This window comes from Plasmodium knowlesi, assembly GCF_000006355.2.
Source record: "Plasmodium knowlesi strain H genome assembly, chromosome: 14".
In the NCBI taxonomy this organism is placed as follows: domain Eukaryota; phylum Apicomplexa; class Aconoidasida; order Haemosporida; family Plasmodiidae; genus Plasmodium; species Plasmodium knowlesi.
Genome location: NC_011915.2, coordinates 492,273 through 517,073, shown reverse-complemented (window position 1 = coordinate 517,073; position 24,801 = coordinate 492,273). Strand labels below are relative to the sequence as shown.

Below are 24,801 nucleotides of genomic sequence, written 5' to 3'. Positions count from 1 at the left end.
CGCGTGGTGGAAAATGAAAAAAAATATATCCTCTACAAACGGGGTGATGCACACAGGGCAATGTATGCATGGTATTACATTCGCGTAACTGTGAGGTAATAGGTCTGCACTGAGACAAATGGCTCATTCCAAGAGAGAGTGCATGATTACGCTTCACGTATGAGCAGATCGCTGTCTTCATTACGAGCACACTACAGGGCGTTCGCACCGGATATAATTTCGATAAGCTCCAACGTAATTTTAGACTGCGAATGGGAGAAAGGGGCGAGGATGGGTGTGTAAATGGGGATCACACGAATTGGACGACGAAAACAACGACCAAAGTGGTGGACGAATCTGCTGATCCAAGGTTTGTCAGATCGTGGATTGGTCAGCCACCAATTCGTTGAATTTATTGTTTATTTTTTTCTTCACATATTTTTTCTGCTTTCCCCCTTTTACCTGTCTCGCCCTGTTATACCTCAGGGAAAGGGCGTCTAGCATTTCGGTAGCACTCGAGGAGGCGTTGTCCATAGCTGTCATTCGGGCGGACTGCATAAGAGGAAGTGGGTAAGCAAAATGAATCGAATTAAATGTGGAGATTGTACAATCTTCGTATGTATGTGTACTAAGCGAGGCAAGTGGTATGGGGGAGGGGCCATTTGTAACTGATTGGATTAGATTATCCCCCTATAATTTTTCCTACATATGGAGCGCGTTGCGATTTCTCCCCACCCCATGCACGTATTTCATTACCTGCTCAGCGGCCAAATTTTCTATGATGCAATTATAAATGAGGGAGGCAAAGTAGAATTCATAAATGTCCTTGAAAATATGATCAAGTTCTGGCTCAAACTCGAAAGTGGCTAGCTCCTTTTTGTTCATTTTTTTAAGTTGCTTCTCCGAAAAAACGCTTAATATTTTCGTATCAAAAGATATGGCTGACTTGAAATTATTATAAACAATGAGCAAATTACTGTGGTTCTTTTTTATTATACGTTCGGCAATATATGCACATGTGAGAAAATTGATCGGAATTTTATTGTACTCATTGTAGATGGCTTCAAATTTATCTCCATGCAATCTATTTAAAGCTGATCTGATTTTTTCTCCTATACCATACAAGTAGATTTTATTGGGAGCTATGTTATTGACTAGCTCGTTATCTACTTGTTCATTTTCCAATAATTTTTTGCAAACTCTAGAGACGGAAGAATTGACACTACCGCATAGTCCTTTATCTGATGAGATGGCGATTATTGCAAGGTCTTCATTTTTTTTGTGCATTTCTTGTTTGTTTAATCTGTTAAATATATCTGTTAGTGGGGTGGAAAAGTGTTTGCAATTTTCTAACCTTCTTTGGTCCCCTTTAAATTTGGACGCGGCAACCATTTTCATTGCTTTCGTGATTTTCTGGATGGACTTGATTGACTTCATCCGGAGCGACAGGGATCTAAGGTTGTCGCTTGCGAAGTTTCTTTTCGCCATTATGCTCAGGTTGTTCAGTGCGCATTGTTCTGCGCGAATTAGCAGTGTGTTGTTCCATGCCATTTTTTTTTATTCTCTTACACAGGGGTGAACGTCACGCGGTGGTTTTTAGTGTTCGTGTACCACTAAACTTCGTGATGGGGCAAACCTTCGATAAGCCCCTCACTCATTCAAGCTAAGCTTTTCACTCTTTTAACCTTGCTAAGCGCTAGAAGTCGTGTTGTGGCTGTTTCATAAAATGCATTTTTTTTTTTTTCTTTTTACCTCTCCTGTGTTTGAGGGGTTACCCAGCTGTGTGTTGCTCAGAGATCCTTCTTGGCAAAAGCCTAGGCGGAAAAAAGGCGACGTCGTTGAAAGGGAGTTGTTCTTAGGCTGCGTACATGAATTGGGAGTGTTGACAGTACCATTTTGTGTGCTAAAACTTTTATTGAAGTGCACATATAAAGGCCGGTCACTGCGCGTTCATCACGGTTAATTTTTTTTTTTTCCCCTAATTGGCAAGGTTTTGCCTGCGTAATCCTTCTCACACGGGGGGAAAAAAAAAACCAAATGTGAACATCTTATCTCCCCTCACGATAACTTGACTTACGTGACTGAAGGAATTCCTCGTTGTTACTATTATTCCCCTGGTGCAGTAAGTATACCGGTGGAGGGAAATATATAAAGTGAAAGAAAAAAAAAAAAAAAGAATACCCGAGCGGGGAGGCAGAGGCATATCAGCACGTATTAGTAACCGCTATTTATGTACACTCTTTAGAGCAAAAAAAAAAAAAAAAAAAAAAAAAGAAGGCCAAATGTCGAGCACAAACTGACCCAGAGAAGATACTTCCAAACAGGACGACTCACCTCGCGAGGGAAAAAAGTAAAAAAAAGATTAGCGGCCTTTCCCCTGATAACGTCACGAAGAGGGAGAAAAAGTCGGTCCTTTTGTGCATTCGGTTAGTTCTCTAACTTGCCACTTTGAGAGATTACTATTTTGTTCTTTTTACAGCTTATCTATCTTCCAGTTTCCCCACGTTAGAGAGGGGCAAAGCCAAGGCGCTGTGGCCTAAGTGGAAGTACGTCAAAGAAGCGGAAAGGATATAAAAGGAGGGGGGAAGACGCAGACAACCCCCAGTTTAAGCGCAAGATGGCGAACACTCTGAACGTGGCAGCCCCAGACGTCATACGTCTGATCCTACAATACTTGAAAGAAAATAACTTAATGAGATCCTTTTACGTTTTGCAGGAAGAAAGCAATGTAAAACTGAACGCAGTAAGCAACGTGGAAATGTTGATAAGAGACATACACAAAGGTGACTGGAAAAATGTGCTCTACAGTATAACAACAATCGAGCTATCTGACGAAACACTCATAAATCTGTATGAACAGTTAATATGTGAACTTATAGAATATAAGGAAAATGAGCTAGCCGAAAAGATAATGAATGAATGCATTATATTTAAAAAAATGAAAAAGATGTATGGAGAAAAATATCAAAAATTGGAAGATCTTATCACCATGAACAGTAAACATGTTAATAAAAATGTTCTCTATGATGGCATAACAAAAGAAGAAAGAAGGAATAATATATGCATGATGATTAACAATGAAGTAACTTCATGTGCACCGTCTAGATTGTTGGCCCTATTAGGTATGGCATTAAAATGGCAAAATCATCATAATCTTATAAAAAAAAATAAAGACAATGACAATTTTGATATCTTTAGAAATTTAGAGAAAAACGAATCCAAAGGTATAGATGTGTACCCAGAGAGAATTCTCAAAACTATAAGTTTTGGAAAAGAATCAAATGTAGAATGTTGTATATGTTCATACACCCACGATTATTTAATTACGGGTTCGTCTGATGGATTCATAGAAGTATGGAGTTGGCTAACTGGGCAGTTAAACAGCGATTTAACTTACCAGTCTGATAATAACATCATGATGCATGACAATCCAATTGTTGCTTTATGCATTAGTAAGGATGACGAAATTTTAATTAGTGGAGATTCTAAGGGGCTAATCAAAATATGGAAAATAAAAACGGGTTCTTGCTTAAGATCTATTAATGCACACACAAACGCAGTGACATCTATTCATTTTAATAATGATCAAACACAAATCTTAACATCTTCATATGATCTTTCTGTTAAAATTTTTGGATTAAAATCTTTGAAATGTTTAAAAGAGTTTAGAAAACACTCTACTGTTGTCCACTCATGTGCGTACTCTTTAGATAATTCTAGAGTTATATGTGGCACAGAAGAAGGGAAGATATTTATATATAATCAGAAAACCTGTGAGTGTATTACTTCATTTTATGTATATTACAATATAAAGGATAATATAATTTTCCCCTCTATCCATACCATCACGTTGTTAACAAAAACGCTAGACGAACTTATCCTAGTATGCTCTAAATCACCCTATTGTTACCTTATGAATTTTAAAGGACAAATTATTAAGACTTATACTTATTTAGCAGACAAGGTGGAGGAGAACCCTGTGCACTTTGTCTCTGCGTGCCTCTCCCCTAATTCTAAATATGTCTACTGTTTGGCGGAAAACCAGTACCTTTATTGTTTTAATTATAACACCGGCAAACTTGAGACGCAGCTCAAGGTCTTAGAGGAGGACGCCCTCGGAGTGCTCCATCACACTAACCAGGATCTCATGGCCACCTGGGCGCTTGACGGCACGCTGAACTTGATACAGTAGCGAGGAAGGAAGATAGGTTGTGAGGTCGCATTCGTCAAGCCTAATAAAAACGTTCCTGTGGTAATGAAACATCAGACGTTGGAAATCGTAAAGTAACATAACATAGAATAAGAAAAAATGAAAAATTTTATTTATCCAAACGTGATTGTATCATTCATGTAAGGTTCATCCAATGGACCCACCTGGGTAGACGCTCATCTGTTTGATGTGGCAACTTCACTCCTTCACCCTGGTGAATGAAGATTTTTTCAAATGTGTGTGAAGTTGCAAAAAGGGCTCGATCGTACCGTTGCGGAGAAGAAAGGAAGAAGATCACTCCCCTTGCATATATTCCGATTAGGTGTCTCTTTAATCGATTGGCTATCCTCCCATTGTGTTAGTTTTTTTTTTTTTTTTTTTTTTTTTTTTTCATAATTTATTTCTATGATGCATGCAGGGTGTATAGCATAATTGAGGGAAAAAATCACTATACATTGCATAAGAATCGTACATGTTAAGCATTTGTTTTACGGCATGTTAGGATGGAAAGACTTAATTCTTGTCTCATATACATGGGGTAAAGAGCACGCACAGCGGGAAAAGACGTGCTATGTCCCTTCGCCTCCACGTTGTTTTTTTTTTTTTTTTTTTTTTTTTTTTTTTGTGTGTTAAGAGAGTTCTCACATGTAGGTGCTTATTTGTGATTTGTTGGCTCCCATATTTTAACCCTCCACATTTTAACCCCCCATTATTGACGCCTCATTTCTGATGCGTTATCCTTCATGAGGAAATTCGCCCCCCTTTTTTTTCGTGCATTCGCAATTTTTTAAATCGCGCATTGTGGTCACCCCTGTGAAGGGTAATCTCCAGGTGTGTAAGTCACCAGGATGATCTGCTCACTAGACAGCCCCCTACGTAATGATGTTTTTTTTTTTCAAGCTGTCATAGACATCCTCAGGCAGATTTTGCAAAATGTCTTTGCTGTATTTCTGAAGGAGCTTCATCTTCTCCTTGTTTATGAGTTCCTCGTACTCCTTTTGTTCCTCCAGAAGTTTGTTTTTTTCGATTTCTTCCTGTATACGTTCGTCTTTGACTGCTTCCTTTTTCTGTTGGAAGGTTTCGTATATTTCTTTCCTATATTGTAATAATTTTTCTTTCCTTTTTTTATCAGTGTATTGATCAATTTTATCTAATTTTTTTTTTTCTTCAAGTATTTCAATTTTTCTTTTTTCGTCTTCTTCTTTTTCCTTCTGTCTTTTTTGTTCCTTTAATTGGATGTCAATTTCGAGTTGTTTTATCATTTCATTTTTGAGTTGTAATTTTTTTTCATTTTCCTTAATTTCTTTTTGTTTTTCCTTAAAGTCGTGTTCTTCAATGTATACTTTATTTAGCAGTTCGTCGAGAGTTTCTTTTTCTTTACTTATGAGATATTCTTTATGTGCCAATTCGTTGACAACTCTTTGTTTTTCTAGAGATTTTTCTTGCTTTTTTTTTTGTAGATTTTTAATTTTTTCTTCTTTCTGTTTAATATATTCTTGATTTTTTAGTTCCTCTTCTAATTCTTTTTTCTTTTCAAGTTGTTTTTTTTTATTTTTCAATTCAATTTGTTCTTGAAATTCCTTCAGCAACTTTTTCTGCTTTAACAGTTCTTCTTCCTTTTTTTTTTTTTCTTCTTCATTGTAATTTTTGACTACATTTTCGATGTTGCTTCTTTCTTGTGCAGTTCCATAAAATTTGTTTTTCTTCTTGTTCAGATTTTCTTGTATTTGTTGTTGTAATTCCATTTTAGTTTCCATGACTTTCTCATAATTTTTTTTCTTCTTTTCTTCTTCTTCCAATTCTTCTTTTTTGAGTAAATCTTCTCTTTGTTTTTCAATTCTTTTTTTTTCATCATCTGCTTCCTTTATTTTGCAGTATTTCGCATCACGGATTTGGTTTTCCCTTATTTTTAACGTAGCTATTTCTTCTAATTTTCCTTTTAATTGTTTATATCCTTCGTCATTTTGTAATGTTTGTTCTATGGCTTTTTGTCTCAGTGCTTCATCTGCTATTTCTTTCTCTTTTTTTTGTTTTTCATTTAATAACTCGCATTGTCTCAATCGATTTTCTTTAATTTTCTCGCTGTCAAATTGTAGTGATGTGAAATATTCCTGCTCATCTCCCCCATTGGAAGTATTTCCTTTTTTCTGAAGTTGGCTTTCTTCCGTTTCGTTTTCTCTCTTAAATGAATCCTCTTTTTGATTCTTCGTTTGCGCTGCGTCAGCTTTGTCAATGGATATTCCCTGTATTTTGCTATACGTGTCTAATTTCAAATCGTTCTGTATCCTTTCTCGAGCGTATTCATTCTTTTGCTCTCTCTGGATCCTCGCGTTAATTGTCTTTTCATTGTATCGTTTCATTTAATTGTGTTTATGAAAATAAGATTACTGGGGGGTGGGTGGATGCGTGGGTGTCATACGCCTAGGGGATTCCTGCAAATCCTTGACATCTACTGATGCAATAATGGGCAATTTTGCAAAGAAGTGGGTACTCTATTTTTCACCCAGAAATATCAAAGGTAATATGCTCTTGTCACTGTCGGGGTCAACAATTAGCCGTAACTATGCCAAATGTGGGAGCATGAGTCGAGAAGGGCTCTGTCGGTCTCCTAATCGAAACCGTAGACTGTTGGTGCAATTACGAAATGATAAGAAAAGCGAGTTTGTCGAAAAAGGGAATTTCCTTTTTTTTTTTTTTTTTTTTTTGTCTCCCCCTACTGGGATTTAAGAATATTCGTAGAAAACATTTCGAAGTCGATGCTTGGCATTATTACAAGAGCTTCTAAAAAATGTGAATTAATTATTATTATGTTTTTACGAGATGAGAATAATTTTACACTTTAAATGTGTGTTTTTTTTTTTTTTTTTTTTTTTTTCATCCGTTTTGTTATTTCTGTGCTCTCCTTTATTGCTTACATATATGTTTTTTTGTTTGTTTGTCTTTTTTTTTTTTTTTTTTTTTCTCTTTTTTGCAAAGTGTAGGGATAACTCTCCGCCCCTTTAAAGTGGAGCACCGATTAACTTTTACATCGCTTCTTTTGAAAGCCTTAAAATGGAAAAATGAGGAAGTCTAAATGGGTATAAAACATACGCGTGCTCTCCCAAATGCACACACACACGGATGTAGCGTTGTATATGCATATCTCATTACAGAAAAAATTGCCATTTTTCCTTTATGCATGAAGCAAACATATATACACACATGTATGTAGACTCTCCAACATTATTATTGCCATTGGAATATCTCCAATCAACATCGCTGAGAGGTCAGGGGGGTATATGTGTCTATACACATTTGAAGTACGTGGGATGGTGAACAAAATATAAAGGTAAAACCATACAGGATTTTATAAAGAAAAATATATGTGCGATTATGCTCTATGCTCCCTTTTCCATTCAATCATTGTTTCATTTTGCTTTATTTCCTATCACGGGCGTATAAAAGTGTGTGGGGCCCTCCGTCCATACAGGGGTGGGGTGAAATGCGAGATTAATTTTATGAGCTGTACCCAATGTCCATTTTTCCTGTGTGCTATTTTTCTTCACCATTTTTGGCGAATTACTTTCCCTCAACAGTTAATCACAAAATGGTGGTTACATATCTTCATTACGGAGTTGGGTAAACGTGATAACGTGCCGCATCTATGTAGGAGTGTGACAAAAGAGAAATTTCAAGCTTTATACTCTAAGCCCTTATTTAAAAAAAAAAAAAAAAAGTCTAACATTTTGAGTAAGAGAATAACATTGATCTTTTTCACACAGCTTTTAAGAACGACAGAACAGCTTTTCTTCTTGTCAGTATTTACGGAGTGGCATCAGATCAAATTACGGATCTGTTTTTTCCCCTTTGGTGCATATGTCTGCATTAGGGTAGATATCGTATTTTTAATTCGGATGTCTCAAAATACCCTCACATAACGCATATTAAGTTCATTTTTTTTATTCTACACGCGAGGCACGTTTCCTCCTTAAATGTACCCATTCGTGGACGCTTCGAAATTTCGGAGGCGGGTACTCAAGTTCCGGGGGCACGCGCAAATTGTTGCAAAATGGGCACAACGGGGGGAAAAAATATATAAAATAATATAGCAATATGAAAAAAAAATGAAATAAAATAAAATAATAAATAATAACAATGTAGCAGAATGGATAAATAAAATAACAAAATGGAATATCAAAAAAACAGCGCAACAACAAGCTCACGAAATAAAACGCGGTATACCAAAGTGAAGCAAAAAAAAAAAAAAAAAAAAAAAACTTAAGACGTTGTGACTGTTTATGCGATCTGTGGTAAGCCCGGAAAACTTCGCTGTGTTATGAAAAAATTCAGAAAATGCTCACTTAAGTGAGGGAAAGTTAATTCTGTGGGAAATAAAAGAGAACGATCCACAAGTGCATCGAAGCTTCTGCATAAAAAGTGAACGTACGCTTGGCTCAAGATAGCCATTCAGCTTACTCAAGGCAGAGACCTGCGCGACAGCGGGGGGACGGGGAAAAAAAAAAGAACCCCGTCTGTGTTGTAAATATTGTTTAAAGGGGGATGATACCATTGGCGGATATTTCAAAAGAAGCTAATCATTCTTAAATTTTGAAGCCCATACGCATCTATATATGAATGCGCATGTGTGTGTAGACACTTTTACGCGCTCAAGGATTATTAAGATGAATAACCTAAAAAATATGAAACTTCTTTATCGCCACATCCTATGTGAAGCTTCCAAATTTGAAAACATAAACTACAGCGTCTACTTCAGGAACAAGGTTAATAGGGCATAGCAAATTTTCCCCACAAAATGGGCCACTATTTTGTTTGGAAGGAAAGGAGCGTGCACCTCCCGACGTAGATAAATTTGTAAAGAACAAAATACATAACCTGACCGCTCTTATATATATATATTTTTTTTCTCTTTCCACAGGCAAAAGATACCTTCCGAGAATTTTTTAGGAACAACCACGTGAAGCACAGCGATGAAGAACTGAAGGCGTTTGAGAAGGACTGTCGGGAGTACCTTAACATGCTGAGGAGACAAACGGTGGTGCACAACATGTACCACGTGGATAAGCCCCTGGTGAATAAATGAAAAAAAATATTTGGCACTTGTTTGGGGGATAAGCGGGGCGGAATTATAGCGAGATTGCTAAGACGACCTTGCGCTAGTGCCGCTTCGTCGCTGCTACGTTGTGCTACTCCGCTATCCCATTCTTTCCATTTTTGTCTCTTCCAATTTTTGCTTCTTCTTTTTTTTTTTTTTTGTCCGACGAAACGTTGCGCCGATAGGCCACACGTAAGAAGAAACTTTTTTATTTTGCACCAATCCGGAGAAAAATATACACACATATATATTTGAGCAGTGTGTAGTGAACACTTCACGCACAAGCTATATGAACATATAAACCATTTTGATTTAAAAAAAAAAAAACATTTGCAAAGCAGTTATTGGGGAGTAGCCACTCAAATTGTGTAGCTATACAAAGTTTGCTACCCAGATTGCTACACCGCTAAAAGAGCATAGGGACGGGACAGTAACCCAATCCAGGGGCCGTAGGATTATACACAGTGTAGGTCCCTTTTTGATAATTTTCCTTAACACCATAAGGCCATGAATTTGAAATCTGGGGTTTATACTCCTTGGGAAGTGCATAATCGGATGGTGGCTGCTCTATGGGGTGTCTGGTGTATCTAATAGTTTGTCCTTTGGGATCTTTCATAGGTCTAGGCCTATATTTGCCTTTCCATAATTTTTGCCTAATTAGGAATTTACATCTATCTCCATCCACAGCAGCAGCATTGATGGCTTTGGATCTATCTCTTGAATCCGGGATGGCAAATAATATGCATTTAATTTTTAGCAAATTGCATGTATGCTTGTATAATTCGAAATCTGTTTTGTATAGGTATTTCATTAATTTTTGTCTCCTAGCTAGCCAAATGGACATGGTTCTTTTTTTCGGATGATCCTTACATCTGAGAATTAAATGAGCTCTTAAATTTAGGATTTTCTCCGTTAAGCATCCAATTTGAACAGGTGCGCTTCCTGTATCGAATGGTCGTCTCTGCAAACATCGTCTTATACACAACTTTTTATATTTATGTAATTGTTTGTTGTTGGCACAATTCAGATGTAACATATTTATAATATTTTTTCTTAGGTGTTTTATATCATCGTATTGCCATAGGCCTATGAACCCGTTTGGTATTTGGTTCCGTTCCGCTAAGAAATCTCTTTCGGCTTTTAAGTACCATTCCGTTTTCTGGGCATGTGTTTTTATAGCCGTTATACCTGTATATCTATGCGCCTTCACTCTGGATTCATATCGTTTTGCGCATCTAATGAAGGGTACATGGTGATCCTTGGGTGTTAGTACATGAAGTTTATTTTGTTTAAGCACTCTACTAAAGATGTTCATTTTTTGGGGGTAGAAGTTCTGCTCTCAAAAAAAAAGGAGGTGCAAAAATGTGGTAAATCTGATTAAATACCTGCTCTAAGAATTACCATTTCTCTTCTTGGATGTTGATTTGCGCCATCCAAAAGGAGAGATAATGATATGCATCTCTGTGCATTGTTCTCTATTCCCCTCCCCTTCTTCCCTTACTCTGCAATTTGGTAATTCGTCACCCTCAGTTATGGGACCATGACATTTGCTGAGTGGATCCCAACGTGGCATAAATGTGTTCGCGTGCCAGAGTATGAATATGTGTATATCAACATATGCACGCTCAGGAGCGTTAGTGTACGTGTATGTGTATGTGTATGTGAGTGGGGGTGGGGTAAGGCTAAATTAATGGTCCCAAACATTCACCTCTTATTACTTAAAGAGGTGTGACCTGCCCATTATGAATAGCGGTACACCTTTCTCAGGAATCCACCAGCACACATAGGGTTCCATCAAAACGGGGGGGAGGCACCATTTCGCCCATCCCCTTTACTCATTTTCTGTACTATATCCTACCTACATGTGGTGTGGTAAAAGGTTCCTATATGAATGAAACTTTTTTTCTGTGCTTCTTCGACCTGAGTGAGTGAAAAACAATTTTTTTTTTTAATTCATCCTTTCGCTTGTTTTAACAACAGCCTGAACGTCGCATAAAAAATGCGGCAAAATGAAGGTCGCCAAATCTTAGCGCTAACGCACTTCCCATCCTTTAATTGTGAACGCATGTGCAGAGGTACCCATATGGAGAATGTGAATCATTATAAACAGGGGAAGACCTCGATGAAGTCGCTTTTTATGCGATAAGAAACTTGCGTGAACCGTGAAAGCTCATATGGGGGTAATTACTCGAAGGAAATAACCTCTGAAAAATGATAAATTTGTAAAAGGGAACAACCAAACCGTGAGGCAAGTCAATCAAGTCAGAATGACTCCCATGCTCGGCCACTTCGGGTCGATGGCCAACACAGATGATCGGTTCCAAATTGCAAGTGAAACGACTCACCAAAAGGGAAAAAAAGGAAAAAAAAAAAAATAGAAGAAAAAAATAGAAAAAATATATATAGAAGAAAAAAATTGAAAAAATATATATAGAAGAAAAAAATAGAGAAAAAACTGTTGCCCAGCATTTCCCAACCGCGGTGGCATACCAAACTTGCCAACATGCTTATGGCGAGAAAGTGGAACGAACGAGAAAAAAGCTGCAAAAATTGCTTTCTTGAAAAAAAAAAAGAAAAAAGAAAACGTCAGCCTCCCTTTTTTCCACCAGTTCTGCAAATGTTTAGCATAAAAAGGGCACTCTTTTGTAGGCCAGGCTCCACTTAAAAGTGAATTTTCTTTCTAATTATTGTTCCCTTTTGGATTATATTTTTGCTTTTTCGAAAGTAGCCTCCTGGAAAGGTTATTTTATTTTTTTGTGCCATTTTAAAAAAAAAAAAAAAAGAATGCATAGACTTTTTTTTCCCCAATGGAAGATTTGAAATCCATTCTGTGGTCTGTAGAGGAGCTGATTTACCTCAGTCCAGAAAATGATGCATTCTACGAAAAGGAAGAGACAGAAATAACGGAAAAACTGATCGCCTTGTGTAAGAGCCATGCGGAAGAAGCGCCATCAGAAGCGTGTGAAATAAACTGCCAAGCAGAAGAGTTAATATCTCAAGTTAGAAACTTGTTCCACTTTTTAAAATTGATTAAAGCAGGGAACCATAAGGAGTGCATCGTTGACCCATGGGTACGAGACATATTTCAGTTCATTCTTGATACTCTTAAAAATGACTGCATCAGTAGTATTAGCCTGGTGAAGAAGGAATTATTCTATTATATTTCTCGCGAAAAGATAGATATAAAGAAAAGATGGCACCCCAAGGCGAAGGAACAAAGTGGAGGCCTGAATGGCAATGAAGTTCCTTTTTTTCAGGTTTGCTTTACGTTCCTTCACGAAATAAAGATTCTCCTCTGTTGTTACGCATTTTTGAATATGTTCGTGCAGTACAACTGGACAGGACCTCCACCCCCCACCATGCACAGCGAAAAGGAGAGAGTGCAAACATCACAGGTATGCGATGAAGACAAAAATTTTTGCCAATTCATTCAAACGATGAAAATAAAAAATGAGGAGTTTTTAAATTCATGCTTGGAATTTTTATCACTTGAAGGGGAGATCATATATGCCCACTGTGAGTTGTTGAATGCCTTCTGTTTATCCGTAATTTTGCTAGACCTAGTAAATAATTTTAATCAAATCGATCAGCCTATTATGTATTCAAATGAGTACAGCTACTTCGAGGAGGGGACACCAAAGGGGGTGCGTGAAAACTCTCAAGATGATAATTCTTCTACGCACCAGATAACGTGTGTACCAACGAATGAAAAATCAGTTGGGGTAAACCAAAAAGGAGAGAAAAAAAAAAAATACAATGAGACGAAGCTTTTACACTTTGTTAAAAGCAAATATTTGTGGAAAGCCAGAATCTACTTCATATGGCAGAGACTGTTTGCTGCATCTAGCAACGACTGCTTTTATTCATTGAAAATCCACGTAGTGGACATTCCACTTAGGATATTTAAAAACGTGAAACTACTGACTAGCGATTTTGAACTAATCGATCAAGAAATAAATGTCATTGAACAAGTACCAGAAATTTTTGCCCACTTGAGAGAAAATGAAAAGGACTTGCAAAATTGCGACCTCTTTTGTGAAAATTACATGTCGCAAAATTTCCAGATTTGTGCCTTATCTAACTTTTCCATATACTTGGCCTTCTACAATTATGTATATGCATACCAGAGGTTACTGGATGTTCTTGCGGAGATGAGTCAGTTTAGCTACTCATTCACCGGAAGAATGGGAATAAAGAGAAAGTATCAGAAAATACCTGCCACCATTTTAGTGTTGAAGGCGAAAAGGGGACAGGAGGAGGACAATACATCTGTAGTTTTGAAAGAAATAGAGCCTCTTAGTGAGTACGACATATTGAGGAGTGACTACCGAATTATTGATGATAAGGAAGGGGACAATGTGCTTGGTGAGTGTAAAGATACCGAGGGGGAGGATGGTCATAAGGAGGAAAGTGAAAAGAGGGAAGACGGTACAGGTGAGGAACCTCCATCCAGTTTAGGCACTTCGCAAAATATGACTATTCAAGAGTGCACAGACGGAATCTCCTACAATTGTGAAAAAAAAGTGAATGAAATAAAATCAGAGGTAGAGAAAATAGGAGAAGAAAATATAGAGAAAAAGATTTGCACAATTGGGGAAGCAAAAACTGGGGAAGCACAAAACGGGGAAGAGATTGATCAAAAGGATCAGAAGTCGGCGGATCATTCTGCCAGTCAAATTGGGGAAGAAAAATCCCCCGAAGAATGCACCCCCGTGGCAGACAAATCCGCGACCAGCATTGGCCCAGATGAGTGCTCATCAAATAGGGACGAACAAGGTAAAACAAACCAAAGCGGAAAAGTAATGTGGAAATTAAAAGACCTGGACCCAGATACAGACATATTAGAAGAGCCATACTTTATGGATTCACAAAATAACTATTTTAAAATATTAACATTTGATGAACAGATAACCTTAATCAACTTCTGCTACTCCATGATTAGATTCAATCCGCACTACGACGAAATAAAATTCGAAAAGATAAGTGCAGTTATATCTAGGTGCCTGAAATGCTATGATGTAAATGTGGAATCGAGCAAGAAGGAACAAAATAAGATAAAAAATATAGAAAACAATTTGTTGCAGATAAAATATCAGAATTGGCTACTGCACTCGTGTATTCTATGGTATAAGTGCAAATGTGAAACGTTTCGATTGAAGACCGTAGATAGGGCCGCCGCACAACTAAATGAATTACTGAAAGAGACATACGATATGAAACCACATGGGGGAGAAAGGGTAAAATTCCTTTTTGATGTATACTATCCAACCACTTGGGAACTGAAGAAAGAAATAGGAAATGTTATGGTGAAAACGGGATCTGTAGTATCCGCTTTCAACCTTTTTAAGGACTTGAAATTATGGGAAGAAGCCATCACCTGTTTGATTCAAGCAGATAGAAAAGAAGAAGCAAAGGAGTTGCTAGACGATCTGTTAGAAAAAAAAAAAACTCCCTCTTTGTTATGTTTATACGGATTGGTTGACACGAAGAATGCCTTGAACTATTACATAGATGCATGGAAGCTGTCAAATTATAAATATGCAAAAGCGGCAAGATTTATAGGGAATTTTTACTACCGTAAGGAAATGTACAATCCGTGTTGTGAATATTTAGAAAAGGCTCTGGAAATATCTCCCCTTTTTCCCGACATCTGGTTTATCCTAGGTTGCTCCTACATGAAAATAGAAAAAATCGATGAATCTGTAAAAGCATTTACACGTATGGTTAGCATGTCAAATGAAGATTCGGGAAAGGCTTATGGAAATTTGGCATACCTGTATATGAAAAAAGAAATGTACAGAGCAGCAAAAATTTGTATAAATCAAGCTGTCAAGGTTGACAATAATGAGTGGAAATATTGGGATACTTATCTTAAATTATCCATTATGCAAAATGACGTCGATAGTTTCTGCTTGGCATTGATCACTTTATGTCAAAAGAATAAAGTCAAACAGATACAGCCTTGGGTTTATGAATACATCTCTGATCTTATCGTAAATGACAAGCAGACCCTAATTCCTGATAAAAATGGACTGAGCTATCTGGACAAAGTTATTACAACCATGGGTACCATATCGGCTTACATTTCTGAGTGTGACTCCTACTGGAACGCCTTTTCCTTTTTTCTATTTATAAAAGGCAGATTCGTTGACTCGTACGAGGCAAAGGTTAAGGAGATACGATCCTTAGAGGTATGTTTGGACGTCGCGGCTCCTACGCAAATCGGCCTGAGCATATACACCTGTGTACATACATGTGTATATGTATTTTCCTCATTTTTGTGCCCCCTAAGCAACCTGCCCCACTCAATATGGCTTTTGTTTTTTTTTTTTTTTTTCCGTACCCACCCCCATACAGAGTGTAGCACAAAAGTGCACCACCAAAGATGTAGTTGACATGTTGATTTCCAAACAAGTAGCCGCGGTCAAATTCCTGTATCATATTATCAAGACGCATTACGTCGAGGAGAAGAGAGGGTAAAACGACTGCTTTTTTCACATTTGGAAAATTTGAAAATGCAAAATTAGCGAACAAAGGTGTAAATATATTTCATTATTTTTTTTCCTTTTTTTTTTTTTTTTTTTTTTTTGTTTTAGATACTTTGAATATCAGTTAAGGAACATTATCGAATCTATTTTGAGGCAGTACAAGGACATGAATCAGCAGGAGGTAACTGAATTATCGCAAATTATGCAGATTATAAAATGAAGAATTTTTAGGGAGTAACCATTTTATCAAGGTATAGTTAGCCGAAGAGTAGTATGTGGGAAGATGTGGGATATCCATTTTAGCATTATAAAATAGGCTTAGGAGCGAATTTTTCAGCGAAACGGGCAACATATTATCCACCTTGCACCTTTTAAATTAACTTACAGTTTTCATCAATTTTGCGAAATTAAATAAAAATGTTTCCCGCCTATTTTTCCATCCATTAATCGTACTTATACATGAACGTGCATATGTGAAAGATGAGTGTACCTGTTTTTCGAGCACCCGTCCAAATGATGTGTACTTATAAAATATTATGAGAAAAAAATTGAGACTGGTTATATGATTGATTAGTCTGTCCTTTTTACACAAATTTTTTGAGGAAGTAGGTCCCTTGTGGTAAAATATTGCGCATATTAAGAAGTTTACATAAGCGCTGATGTTTTTTTACTATTTTTTTTTTTCAAGCCTTCTTAACAACTGGTTATAACCCTTGGGGGCCATTTTTACCCCCTTTTAATTTTTTTTTTTTCGTGTTTTGCCATATGAAAACTTTCCCGAATTTATGGCAAAAGAAATGAACTTGTTTTACCTTAAGAAGGAGCATGTAACATTTTTAAACTGCGTGGAAAAAAGAAGCGCTGCATAAGGGGAAATTTAAAATGCCGTTGTGGATAAATAGCTTTTTTTTTTTTTTTTCCAGAACATTTGGCTAGCTGTGTGTTGCAGGGTATAATTTGTAGGTAATCCCACACGGCGTAGCTTTACAAATAGTGCACACATTAGGGGATGCAACTAAGTGTGCACAGAACTTTTTTTTTTTTTTCCAACTACTTTTTCACCTCGAACGAGGAGTTTCCACACTTGACAGTTATGTACGCATTTAACACAGAAGGAGGGCGTATTGGAAAAGGTGGAACCATAGAGGAATTCCATTCAATTTTTTCCTTTCCGTGTGTGAACAGATATATAGTAAAAAAGGGCGCATTAATAGATTAAAAAACTGGCTGTATAAAGGAAAAGATTTTTTCTTACATGCACAAAAAAAAAACAGCCATGCAGCCGAACAACCGACGCGGTCAAAACAGCCAAAATGGAAAAAAAAAAAAAAAAAAAAAAAACAACGTGACAATTGGGCCAGCAAAATAGCTATTTTCAGTCAATCGTTGTGGTGAGGAAAAGTCAAAAAATTAATTCCATCCATTCTGCAAATTTGTTAATTTAATTTTACAAAACTGTACGAAACTGTTCGCGATTGTAAACTAGTGTAAACACGTGTGTGTTTATAAATTTGCTATTTTTTCGTTTCACCATTTTTTTCTGTTCTGTTCTGTTCTGATGTTTTTTTTTTTTTTTTTTTTCTTTATTTCATTTTGTTATTTATTTTTTCTCTACGCAGTTCTTACCTTTTAACGTAATTTGATTTCCTTCATAAAAAATTTGCCTCCTTAACACTCACACATAATTGCCAGTATAAAATTGTCTTTTAATTTGGAAAAATATTTGACGAAGTTCGAAAGCTACATTACGTGATTGCGAGTTAACTGTTTCACCCAAGTGAATTGCTCCACGTGAACTCCTAGCCTTTTTATTTAATCTTACTGCATTTAACCCCACAACCCAGTGTGCGCAGATTTCAGTTGCGTTTTTTTTTTTTTTTTTTTTGCATCTGCATTTTCCCTTCGTTTTTTTCCTTTTTTCTCCCCCTTTCGTTGATAGAAAATGGCCTTTACACACCTCTGCGGGATTCAGGCACCCCAAACACCCTCCACCATTAACACCTTTCTGACCAAGGCTCAACATGACATCACGCTAACTGCAGCTGACACGAGGATTTTTATAAAGAATATAAAAACTGGTGTGACCATAGATCAGTTTAAAAATTCCCTTGAGCAGTACGGAGCCATGCAAGTTTACTTTTACGAACCAGGAACTAATGATGACGGCTGGGCCTGGGTTGGATTTGAGAGTAAGGAAGCTGCCCAAAGAGTTGTCGAAGAATCCGAAAAGGCAAGAGAGCTAGAAGAGGCAAATAATGAAAATAGCGAGAATGACAATGGAGAAAACGGCGAGAATAACGAAAATAATCCAAAGGACGAAGAAAATGAACGCGGAGACTCAAACAGCTTTTACGCTGAAAATGATGATGAAAATCAGAACGAGGAAGAAGATGAAGACAGCGACGACTATTAATTTTGTTTCACCCAAATTGCTGAAAGGAAATGTAGCGGGTTTCTTATTATAGGCCCTTCACCCTCCACGCCTTGCTGCCCAATCTTGAACAAAACGTAGTTTTGTGAAAAAAGGAAAATATGTTCATGTGTAAAAAAACTTTTTTTCTTTTTTTTTCCACTATAATGGAAATGTTGTTCGTACAAAGGAAATAAAGGCAGGTTTTGCTCATGCTCCTACTTTTTTTTTTTTTTTTTTTTTTTTTTTTTTTTTTTTTTGCTTCCCCTTTTGTTATGTTATGATTTTTTCCTTCCCTTTTTTTTTTTTTTAATTCACTTGTTGACCTACTTGGCATTTTTACTTATCCTTGTGAAGTTACAAAAAGATCCAAACTTTTTCGTTTAAAAAAAAAAGTTCTCTGCGCAAAGAAAAAACGTAAAAAAAAAGGTTCCAATTTGTCCAAGTGAAGGAAGATGATGGGTTGTTACCCTTAATGGTTGGGGGGAATAAAATATCGAAATGGTTCCAACACTTGTAAGTAGACGGAGAACAAAACAAAAAAAAAAAAAAGTCCCCAGTATTACACAAATGATGAAGAATATATATATTTTGCCACTTCTTTTAGCAAGCGATGAATTGCGTGTATATTTCTTTAAACGTTCGTACTATTGGTGACAAGCGAAAGGATCCACTTTGAGCGCAGTTAACTGGTCTTTATGACATAATTTGTTATGTGGAGAGTCGGTTGCACAGAACATCATCCCTTCTAGGAGGACCTTCTTTTTTACCCCGGCTCAACCAGTTCTCTCAATGCATCAATAGATTTCAATGTGTAGTGGTTTTAAAGAGTTCGCATATATATGTGTAAGGATGTGAGGGTTCATTCGAAAGAGGCGATACGGTTTCTTATTTTGTCCCTTTTGATAAATTTTCACATGAGGAGAAGGTATGAACTTTTGGATTGCTAAAAATGGGAGAATCGGTTCCTTGTTCAATTTCCTTGGAGGGAAGGATTCCTAATTAACATACTTTTGTGATAAAGGAGAAGGGGGATATCTGTGCCAGTAAAGTTTCTTTATACATTTCTGTTTGCGTGTTGTGTGGCGTATTATATGGGTGAGGTGTAAATTGGCCACCCATGAGAGTGGTGCGCCTCGTGGCTGTAAAGATGGCAATGAGTCTTGTTCAGTGGACGTATGCAGTGTGAAACATGAACGAATGCGATTAAATGATTCTAGAATAATTTTTATTAAAGAAAGGTTGCTTATTCAGTTAGGAAGGGCTCATTGCATATATTTTATGAACTTCACATAATCTGGAACCCCCTAGTTTCCTATTTTTATTTATTTTTATTTTTTTAAATACTTCTCCAGAACGTGCAAAGTGGCATGCATATTTTTTTTTTTTTTATTTTTTTTTTTTTTTTTCCCCAACTCGACTAGGAGAAAAAATAAAACAGTAAATTTTAGAAAAGCACGAAAGTTTGTCATTTCAACGTATGATGATAAAAATGAGGAAGGTAAAAGATGTTCTTATAAGTGTTTATCGGGAGAAGTCCATATTCTAAATTTGTGCAATCCGCACAGATATAAGTCGAATGCGCGTATACATTTTTATGCATGCTGTGAAAGGCGTATGTTTGATCGCTCTCTTAACCGAATAGTAAACCGTTTTTTGTTCGCATGGACGTATAACTAAATAATGAATAGAATAAAAAAGCAATTTCTTCGTTCTCCCAAAGCATAATGGTAGCTATGTATCTCCGTAGGAGATGCTCCATTTTGTCGTGAGTGCGCACCGTCTTAATGACATAAAAATAAAAAGGATACGCAGAAGAGTGTAAAAAAAAAAAAAAAAAAAAAAAAAAAAAATCAAAGAACATATTGAAGTTTAAATTGAGTAGACTTTAACGCGAAGAGGGATAAGTATACGCATAGATAAGCATCTCCTCTCTAGCTTTCTTCCATTCCTACCCCTTCCCCACCTGTACATATACATGATTTGTATGCTCAAGTATGGGGTGCACATCAAGTTCACAGAGACCAACATCGACCAGAAACATCAACATTGTGACGCCCGCGTCAGAGCAGCAAAAAAAAAACGATACAAAGGTTAAGATTGTTTTATTAGGGGATAGTGGAGTTGGAAAGTCTAGTATTGCCTTATACTTGTGCCACGGCCGTTTTTCCGATAAGCACCAGGTGACAATAGGAGCAGCCTTTCTGCACCACACCATTGAGCTTAAAAATGGTAAGAACTCACAGGTGGGAGTCATCACATATATATATCTTTATATGTATCCATTAATGTGTAAGTGTTTGTTCATTGTATCCTGCTATACAATCCTGTGTTTGTAGTGTGTCTTTTTCTTCCCTCATCGATATCAAAATGCTCATGGTCAAATGTGCATGACGTAAGATATTTGGAACATTTGTTTTTCTTCCCCTTTTAGGAGTTACTATGAAACTGCACATTTGGGATACCGGGGGGCAGGAGCGCTTTCGGTCCATGGCGCCGCTGTACTATCGCGATGCTTACGGGGCCGTAGTCGTGTATGATTCGAAGTAAGTTCTTGCGGCTTGCCTACCCGCGTGGGCTGTACACACGAGGATTCATACATTGAGAAACCTTTTGATTTATGTTTGCACAGTGCGCTTGACCCAACATCCCAAACCCCACCAAATATACGCAGTAACGTGGAATCCTTCAACTCGCTCAAGTACTGGATTAATGAAATAAAGTCGAATGGATCGCGAAACTGTTGCATCATGGTAGTCGCAAATAAAAAGGACCTTCCACAGAAGCTGAATTCGGAGGTGAGAAAAATGAAAAAAAATAAAAAATAATAATGACCAACCAAATAGATCATGTGTTATGCACAGTTCATGTGAATTTTCACCCCGTCGATTGGTTGTTTCTCGTTTTGAGCTGACATTTTTTTTTTTTTACAACGCACAACTCCGATGTTATCTTTTCTCCTTTGCAGATGGTGATGAAGTTCTGTGAACAAGAAAATGTGTCCTTTATCGAATGCTCCGCCAAGGTAAATATTTAAAAATAAATTAAAACATAGCAACGTGCGGGAGAATAACGAAAAGGTGTGGCAAAACAAGCCTTACACAAATTCCCAGGTGGTACTAGTAGGGTTATTACAACTAATTGAAGAATGAAGACCAAAAATATTCTCATAAAGAGGGGGGGAAATACTTATTTTCATCCTTTTTTACTTTTTTTTTTTTTTTTTTTCCGCAGACCGGTGAGAATATTAACACCCTTTTTGAAAAAATAGGTAAACCCGTCATTTAATTTTTGTAAAAGAAAAATATCACCATAGCATCCTTTTGTGATTGTTATTTCCAGTTTGTCCTCGATTTTTGTGCTCATCTTTTCCATGTCATGACCCATGCTATTTTCCCCCCTTTTATATACACAGCAAGCCGCATTTATTTAAGATTCAAAGAAGTATTATATTACAATGGCCCGTAATATAAGCCCAACACCCATAAAGAGGTAGGAAGAAAAAAAAAAAAAAAAAGACCAGACAAATTATATGCTTCTCTTTTCCTTTTTTTTTTTTTTTTTTTTTTTTTTTGTCACTAATTTTTTGTCCCCCCTAGTAATTCATTCACACACTGTAAATTGTTTAATGTGCTAATATATTGTGTAATTCCCTCTTTTAATTTTTTTTTTTTTTTTTTTTTTTTTGATATTCGTAAGGAAGTGGTGATTTGATTCATACGATATATTGTGTACATGTGTAATATATACTTGCACATATGTTTTTATTCTTTTTATTCTTTTTAAAGAATAATGGAAATGACTCTCCGTTAATTTAAATGTTTTAAAAAAAAAACGAAGTGTAGGAAATTCTGTTCGGTCATTGTTGCATCTCATTTTGCGCCACACTGAGGAGAGAAAAAAAAGGAGGGGTACGCATAGGCTAGTAAAAATTGGGTAACACACACCTAGCTCTGTGCAGTGTATAGTTACGAGCATCAAAGAAGGGGGTCGACGGGAGATCATAGTCGGGCGAGTGTAATAATTATGGTCTTGTTTTAAAGAATGGAGGTTATAATTTATGTCCCCCATGAGGAAACCAACGTGGTGATAGAGGATGTGAATTTGGTTTTCCGTGCACGAAAATTCATCCCTTTACCACTAGTATCCAACACCGCACACGGGCCACACTCATGCTTGATGAATTCCCCTCCTCGCTAGTGGCATGTGGAGATATATCTACACCACCGAGGTGGGACGCATCAACAGCACAATTAAAATAGTATGTACTACAAGCCCCTTCATGTAAATCTACACGGTGGAAAGAAAAAAAAAAAAAATAAGAACGAACTTCTTCTCATTTTAGAGCAGCCTTCTGGGTGACGACAGGTGCATATTATCTCATATACATTATGTATGTTCCAGTTACCATTAAAAAAAAAAAAAAAAAAAAAAAAAAAAAAAAAAAAATTAGAATACAACGCAGCGTGAGCATATATCCCAAACTGTCGCTTCATTTTGTTACCTTTTTTCTTCGTTACCACTTTTATGTAAGGCAAAGAGGAAGGGGGGGACCATTCCAACCTATTTTTTTCTTGGCCATGTATAAACGTTTTTTATTTTGCGTGTCATGTGCGAACAGTTAAATTAAGAGGAAGGGTGCAAGGTTGAATATGAGCCGATTTGGAAGAGCAAAGAAAATTAGGCATAAACAGAGGCACAGCGAAGGAGAAAAAACTACAAACGGAAATACGAAGGAAAAAAAGGGGCATTATATATGTGCGCGTGGCGATCAAGCAGTTGTTAATGTAAAGTAGCTCTCGCGGGACTACCTCTTACGTGTCCCACCACTCCCCTCCCTTCAGTGGTAACATTCTCCAATGAGCAAGATGAACATAGTGAAGACCATTGTGGTAACTATAACCAGTTGCCTACTCCTAATGGGGGTAACTGAAACCAAAGGACCTGCCATTGAATTGAAAAACAACTACATAGAAGGCACAATCAAAGCGAATGCAAATGTCTTGGCAAATTGTACTGTGTACCTCGATTCAGATATATATAAGAAGCCAAACAAAAATGGAAAATTTATTTTTACAGACGTAAAGGAAGGAACCTATAACATGTTTGTTAATCATCCATACGTTGAATTCAATAAGTACAAAGTGAATGTAAAAAAAAGCATCACAAAAAACAATGACAAGATTTACGTTGTCCAAGCATATGAACAGATATCTCCTTTTGAAAGCAGCAACTTGATGGTTACCAACATTGTTTTTCAAGCTAAAAATGTGTATGATTTTTTGATGCCCAAAAAGAATTTTTATTTATTTAATTTGTTTAAAAGCCCCATTTTTTTAATTTTCCTCTTCTTCTTAATTTTGATGAGTGTGCTGCCACAAATGCAGAAAATGTCCGAGTCTGCCAGTGAGGAGTCGATCGACCCCCCCACGTACAAGTCGAACTTTGTGGAGGCCCTCAAGTAAGACCCCCCCCTCTGCAGTGTGCACCGAACTTGTTGTATATGCCGTTTGGTTGGCTCCTTCCTTTGCGCTTCTTTCGTTTCTCTTATATTCCCCTTTCCTTTTTTTTTTTTTTTTTTTTTTTTTTTGTTTTTTGTGCTCAATTTGGTGGCAGAAGAGCACCTTACATATTTATCCCTCCACTCGGAACATAATAAAACTCCTGATAGGATATCGCTTAATCGTTTGTGTCTCATTCCACCGGGAGAAGCCCAATAGGAAAGAAACACAAAAGTGAGAAGCGAGATATAACATTTTCAACAGTCCACTTAACCGTATTTTCAGTGCGTCAAAAAAAAAAAAAAAAAAAAAAAAAGACCCTTGTGTAGAGCGTAATGGTGAAAATATGTTATAACTAATTTGTAGATTTTGAAAAAGGCGCAAAACTGGTTGACCCGTTCGCTTCATCAACTCTTTTCACTTTTCTATTTGGTAGTTTTTGCTGCAAAATTGGGTACCATACTCCTTGGAAGGACTTCCCTACGGGGAAAATTCCTTTTGCTCCTCACTCACCAAGGTGGGAAGACATACCCTGCGTTCGTTCATGTACATACATATATACACACTTGTATATATATGATACGTAGAATGGTGGAACAACCCTAATTCGATGAAATATACATATTTTTTAGTCTCCGTGGGAATAATAAACGCGGCTGTTAAAGAGTAATAAATGAAATGGAAAAAAAAAATACACTTAAAAAAAAAAAAAAAAAAAACTTGTGTGATAAAATTTGGAGAAAAACACACTCAACGTGGGAATTTCTGTTATGCGTGGTGGAGATCGATGGGCATCGCCTATTTGGCCACTGCATCACCCATATCATACGGTGACTTCATCAAGTGCCACGGCGAATGCGCACAATTTATGTGGAGCCCTTCGCCCTCCCACAGTTCATCTTTTTGTGGACAAAAAAAAAAAAAATGAGGCGCAAAAAGTGAAACGCAACATATATTTGCGATGTATCTTGCCTCTCCAGACATTTGGAGCTGCTTTGTTTACTTTTCGATTATTTATGTACATCTGCATGACGCGGTTGATGTTCTTTTGTCCTTCTTCAAAGTGTCCCTGGACTTGATCAATTTTGTGAGGTCACCATTGCTGTGGCAGTAAAATTTGT

At 36.9% G+C, this 24,801-nt stretch overlaps 9 protein-coding genes across 9 annotated transcripts; 6 read left to right on the top strand and 3 right to left on the bottom strand.

Annotated features, from left to right (window-relative positions):
• Positions 1 to 191: 191 nt before the first annotated feature.
• Positions 192 to 1,530, bottom strand: PKNH_1411700 (ATP synthase subunit gamma, mitochondrial, putative; the record flags this gene model as incomplete). The annotated part of the gene is made up of 3 exons (XM_002261970.1): positions 192 to 245; positions 442 to 531; positions 736 to 1,530. 3 exons carry the CDS (start codon positions 1,528 to 1,530, stop codon positions 192 to 194), a joined length of 939 nt encoding a protein of 312 aa, XP_002262006.1.
• A 1,066-nt stretch (positions 1,531 to 2,596) lies between these two features.
• Positions 2,597 to 4,171, top strand: PKNH_1411600 (uncharacterized protein; the record flags this gene model as incomplete). Its single annotated transcript, XM_002261969.1, has 1 exon — positions 2,597 to 4,171. One exon carries the CDS (start codon positions 2,597 to 2,599, stop codon positions 4,169 to 4,171), a length of 1,575 nt encoding a protein of 524 aa, XP_002262005.1.
• Positions 4,172 to 5,061: 890 nt separating this feature from the next.
• PKNH_1411500 (meiosis-specific nuclear structural protein 1, putative) lies at positions 5,062 to 6,549 on the bottom strand (the record flags this gene model as incomplete). Its single annotated transcript, XM_002261968.1, has 1 exon — positions 5,062 to 6,549. The coding sequence occupies one exon, from the start codon at positions 6,547 to 6,549 to the stop codon at positions 5,062 to 5,064; it is 1,488 nt and encodes a 495-aa protein (XP_002262004.1).
• A 2,301-nt stretch (positions 6,550 to 8,850) lies between these two features.
• PKNH_1411400 (protein ISD11, putative) lies at positions 8,851 to 9,269 on the top strand (the record flags this gene model as incomplete). Its single annotated transcript, XM_002261967.1, has 2 exons — positions 8,851 to 8,949; positions 9,105 to 9,269. 2 exons carry the CDS (start codon positions 8,851 to 8,853, stop codon positions 9,267 to 9,269), a joined length of 264 nt encoding a protein of 87 aa, XP_002262003.1.
• Positions 9,270 to 9,687: 418 nt separating this feature from the next.
• PKNH_1411300 (ribosomal protein S15, mitochondrial, putative) lies at positions 9,688 to 10,596 on the bottom strand (the record flags this gene model as incomplete). Its single annotated transcript, XM_002261966.1, has 1 exon — positions 9,688 to 10,596. The coding sequence occupies one exon, from the start codon at positions 10,594 to 10,596 to the stop codon at positions 9,688 to 9,690; it is 909 nt and encodes a 302-aa protein (XP_002262002.1).
• Positions 10,597 to 12,088: 1,492 nt separating this feature from the next.
• Positions 12,089 to 15,989, top strand: PKNH_1411200 (tetratricopeptide repeat protein, putative; the record flags this gene model as incomplete). Its single annotated transcript, XM_002261965.1, has 3 exons — positions 12,089 to 15,472; positions 15,639 to 15,757; positions 15,878 to 15,989. The coding sequence occupies 3 exons, from the start codon at positions 12,089 to 12,091 to the stop codon at positions 15,987 to 15,989; spliced, it is 3,615 nt and encodes a 1,204-aa protein (XP_002262001.1).
• A 1,722-nt stretch (positions 15,990 to 17,711) lies between these two features.
• PKNH_1411100 (RNA-binding protein, putative) lies at positions 17,712 to 18,182 on the top strand (the record flags this gene model as incomplete). Its single annotated transcript, XM_002261964.1, has 1 exon — positions 17,712 to 18,182. One exon carries the CDS (start codon positions 17,712 to 17,714, stop codon positions 18,180 to 18,182), a length of 471 nt encoding a protein of 156 aa, XP_002262000.1.
• A 1,994-nt stretch (positions 18,183 to 20,176) lies between these two features.
• On the top strand, positions 20,177 to 21,647 carry PKNH_1411000 (ras-related protein Rab-5B, putative; the record flags this gene model as incomplete). Its single annotated transcript, XM_002261963.1, has 6 exons — positions 20,177 to 20,411; positions 20,614 to 20,725; positions 20,854 to 20,977; positions 21,148 to 21,204; positions 21,414 to 21,450; positions 21,595 to 21,647. 6 exons carry the CDS (start codon positions 20,177 to 20,179, stop codon positions 21,645 to 21,647), a joined length of 618 nt encoding a protein of 205 aa, XP_002261999.1.
• A 1,391-nt stretch (positions 21,648 to 23,038) lies between these two features.
• PKNH_1410900 (ER membrane protein complex subunit 7, putative) lies at positions 23,039 to 23,644 on the top strand (the record flags this gene model as incomplete). The annotated part of the gene is made up of 1 exon (XM_002261962.1): positions 23,039 to 23,644. One exon carries the CDS (start codon positions 23,039 to 23,041, stop codon positions 23,642 to 23,644), a length of 606 nt encoding a protein of 201 aa, XP_002261998.1.
• Positions 23,645 to 24,801: the final 1,157 nt, after the last annotated feature.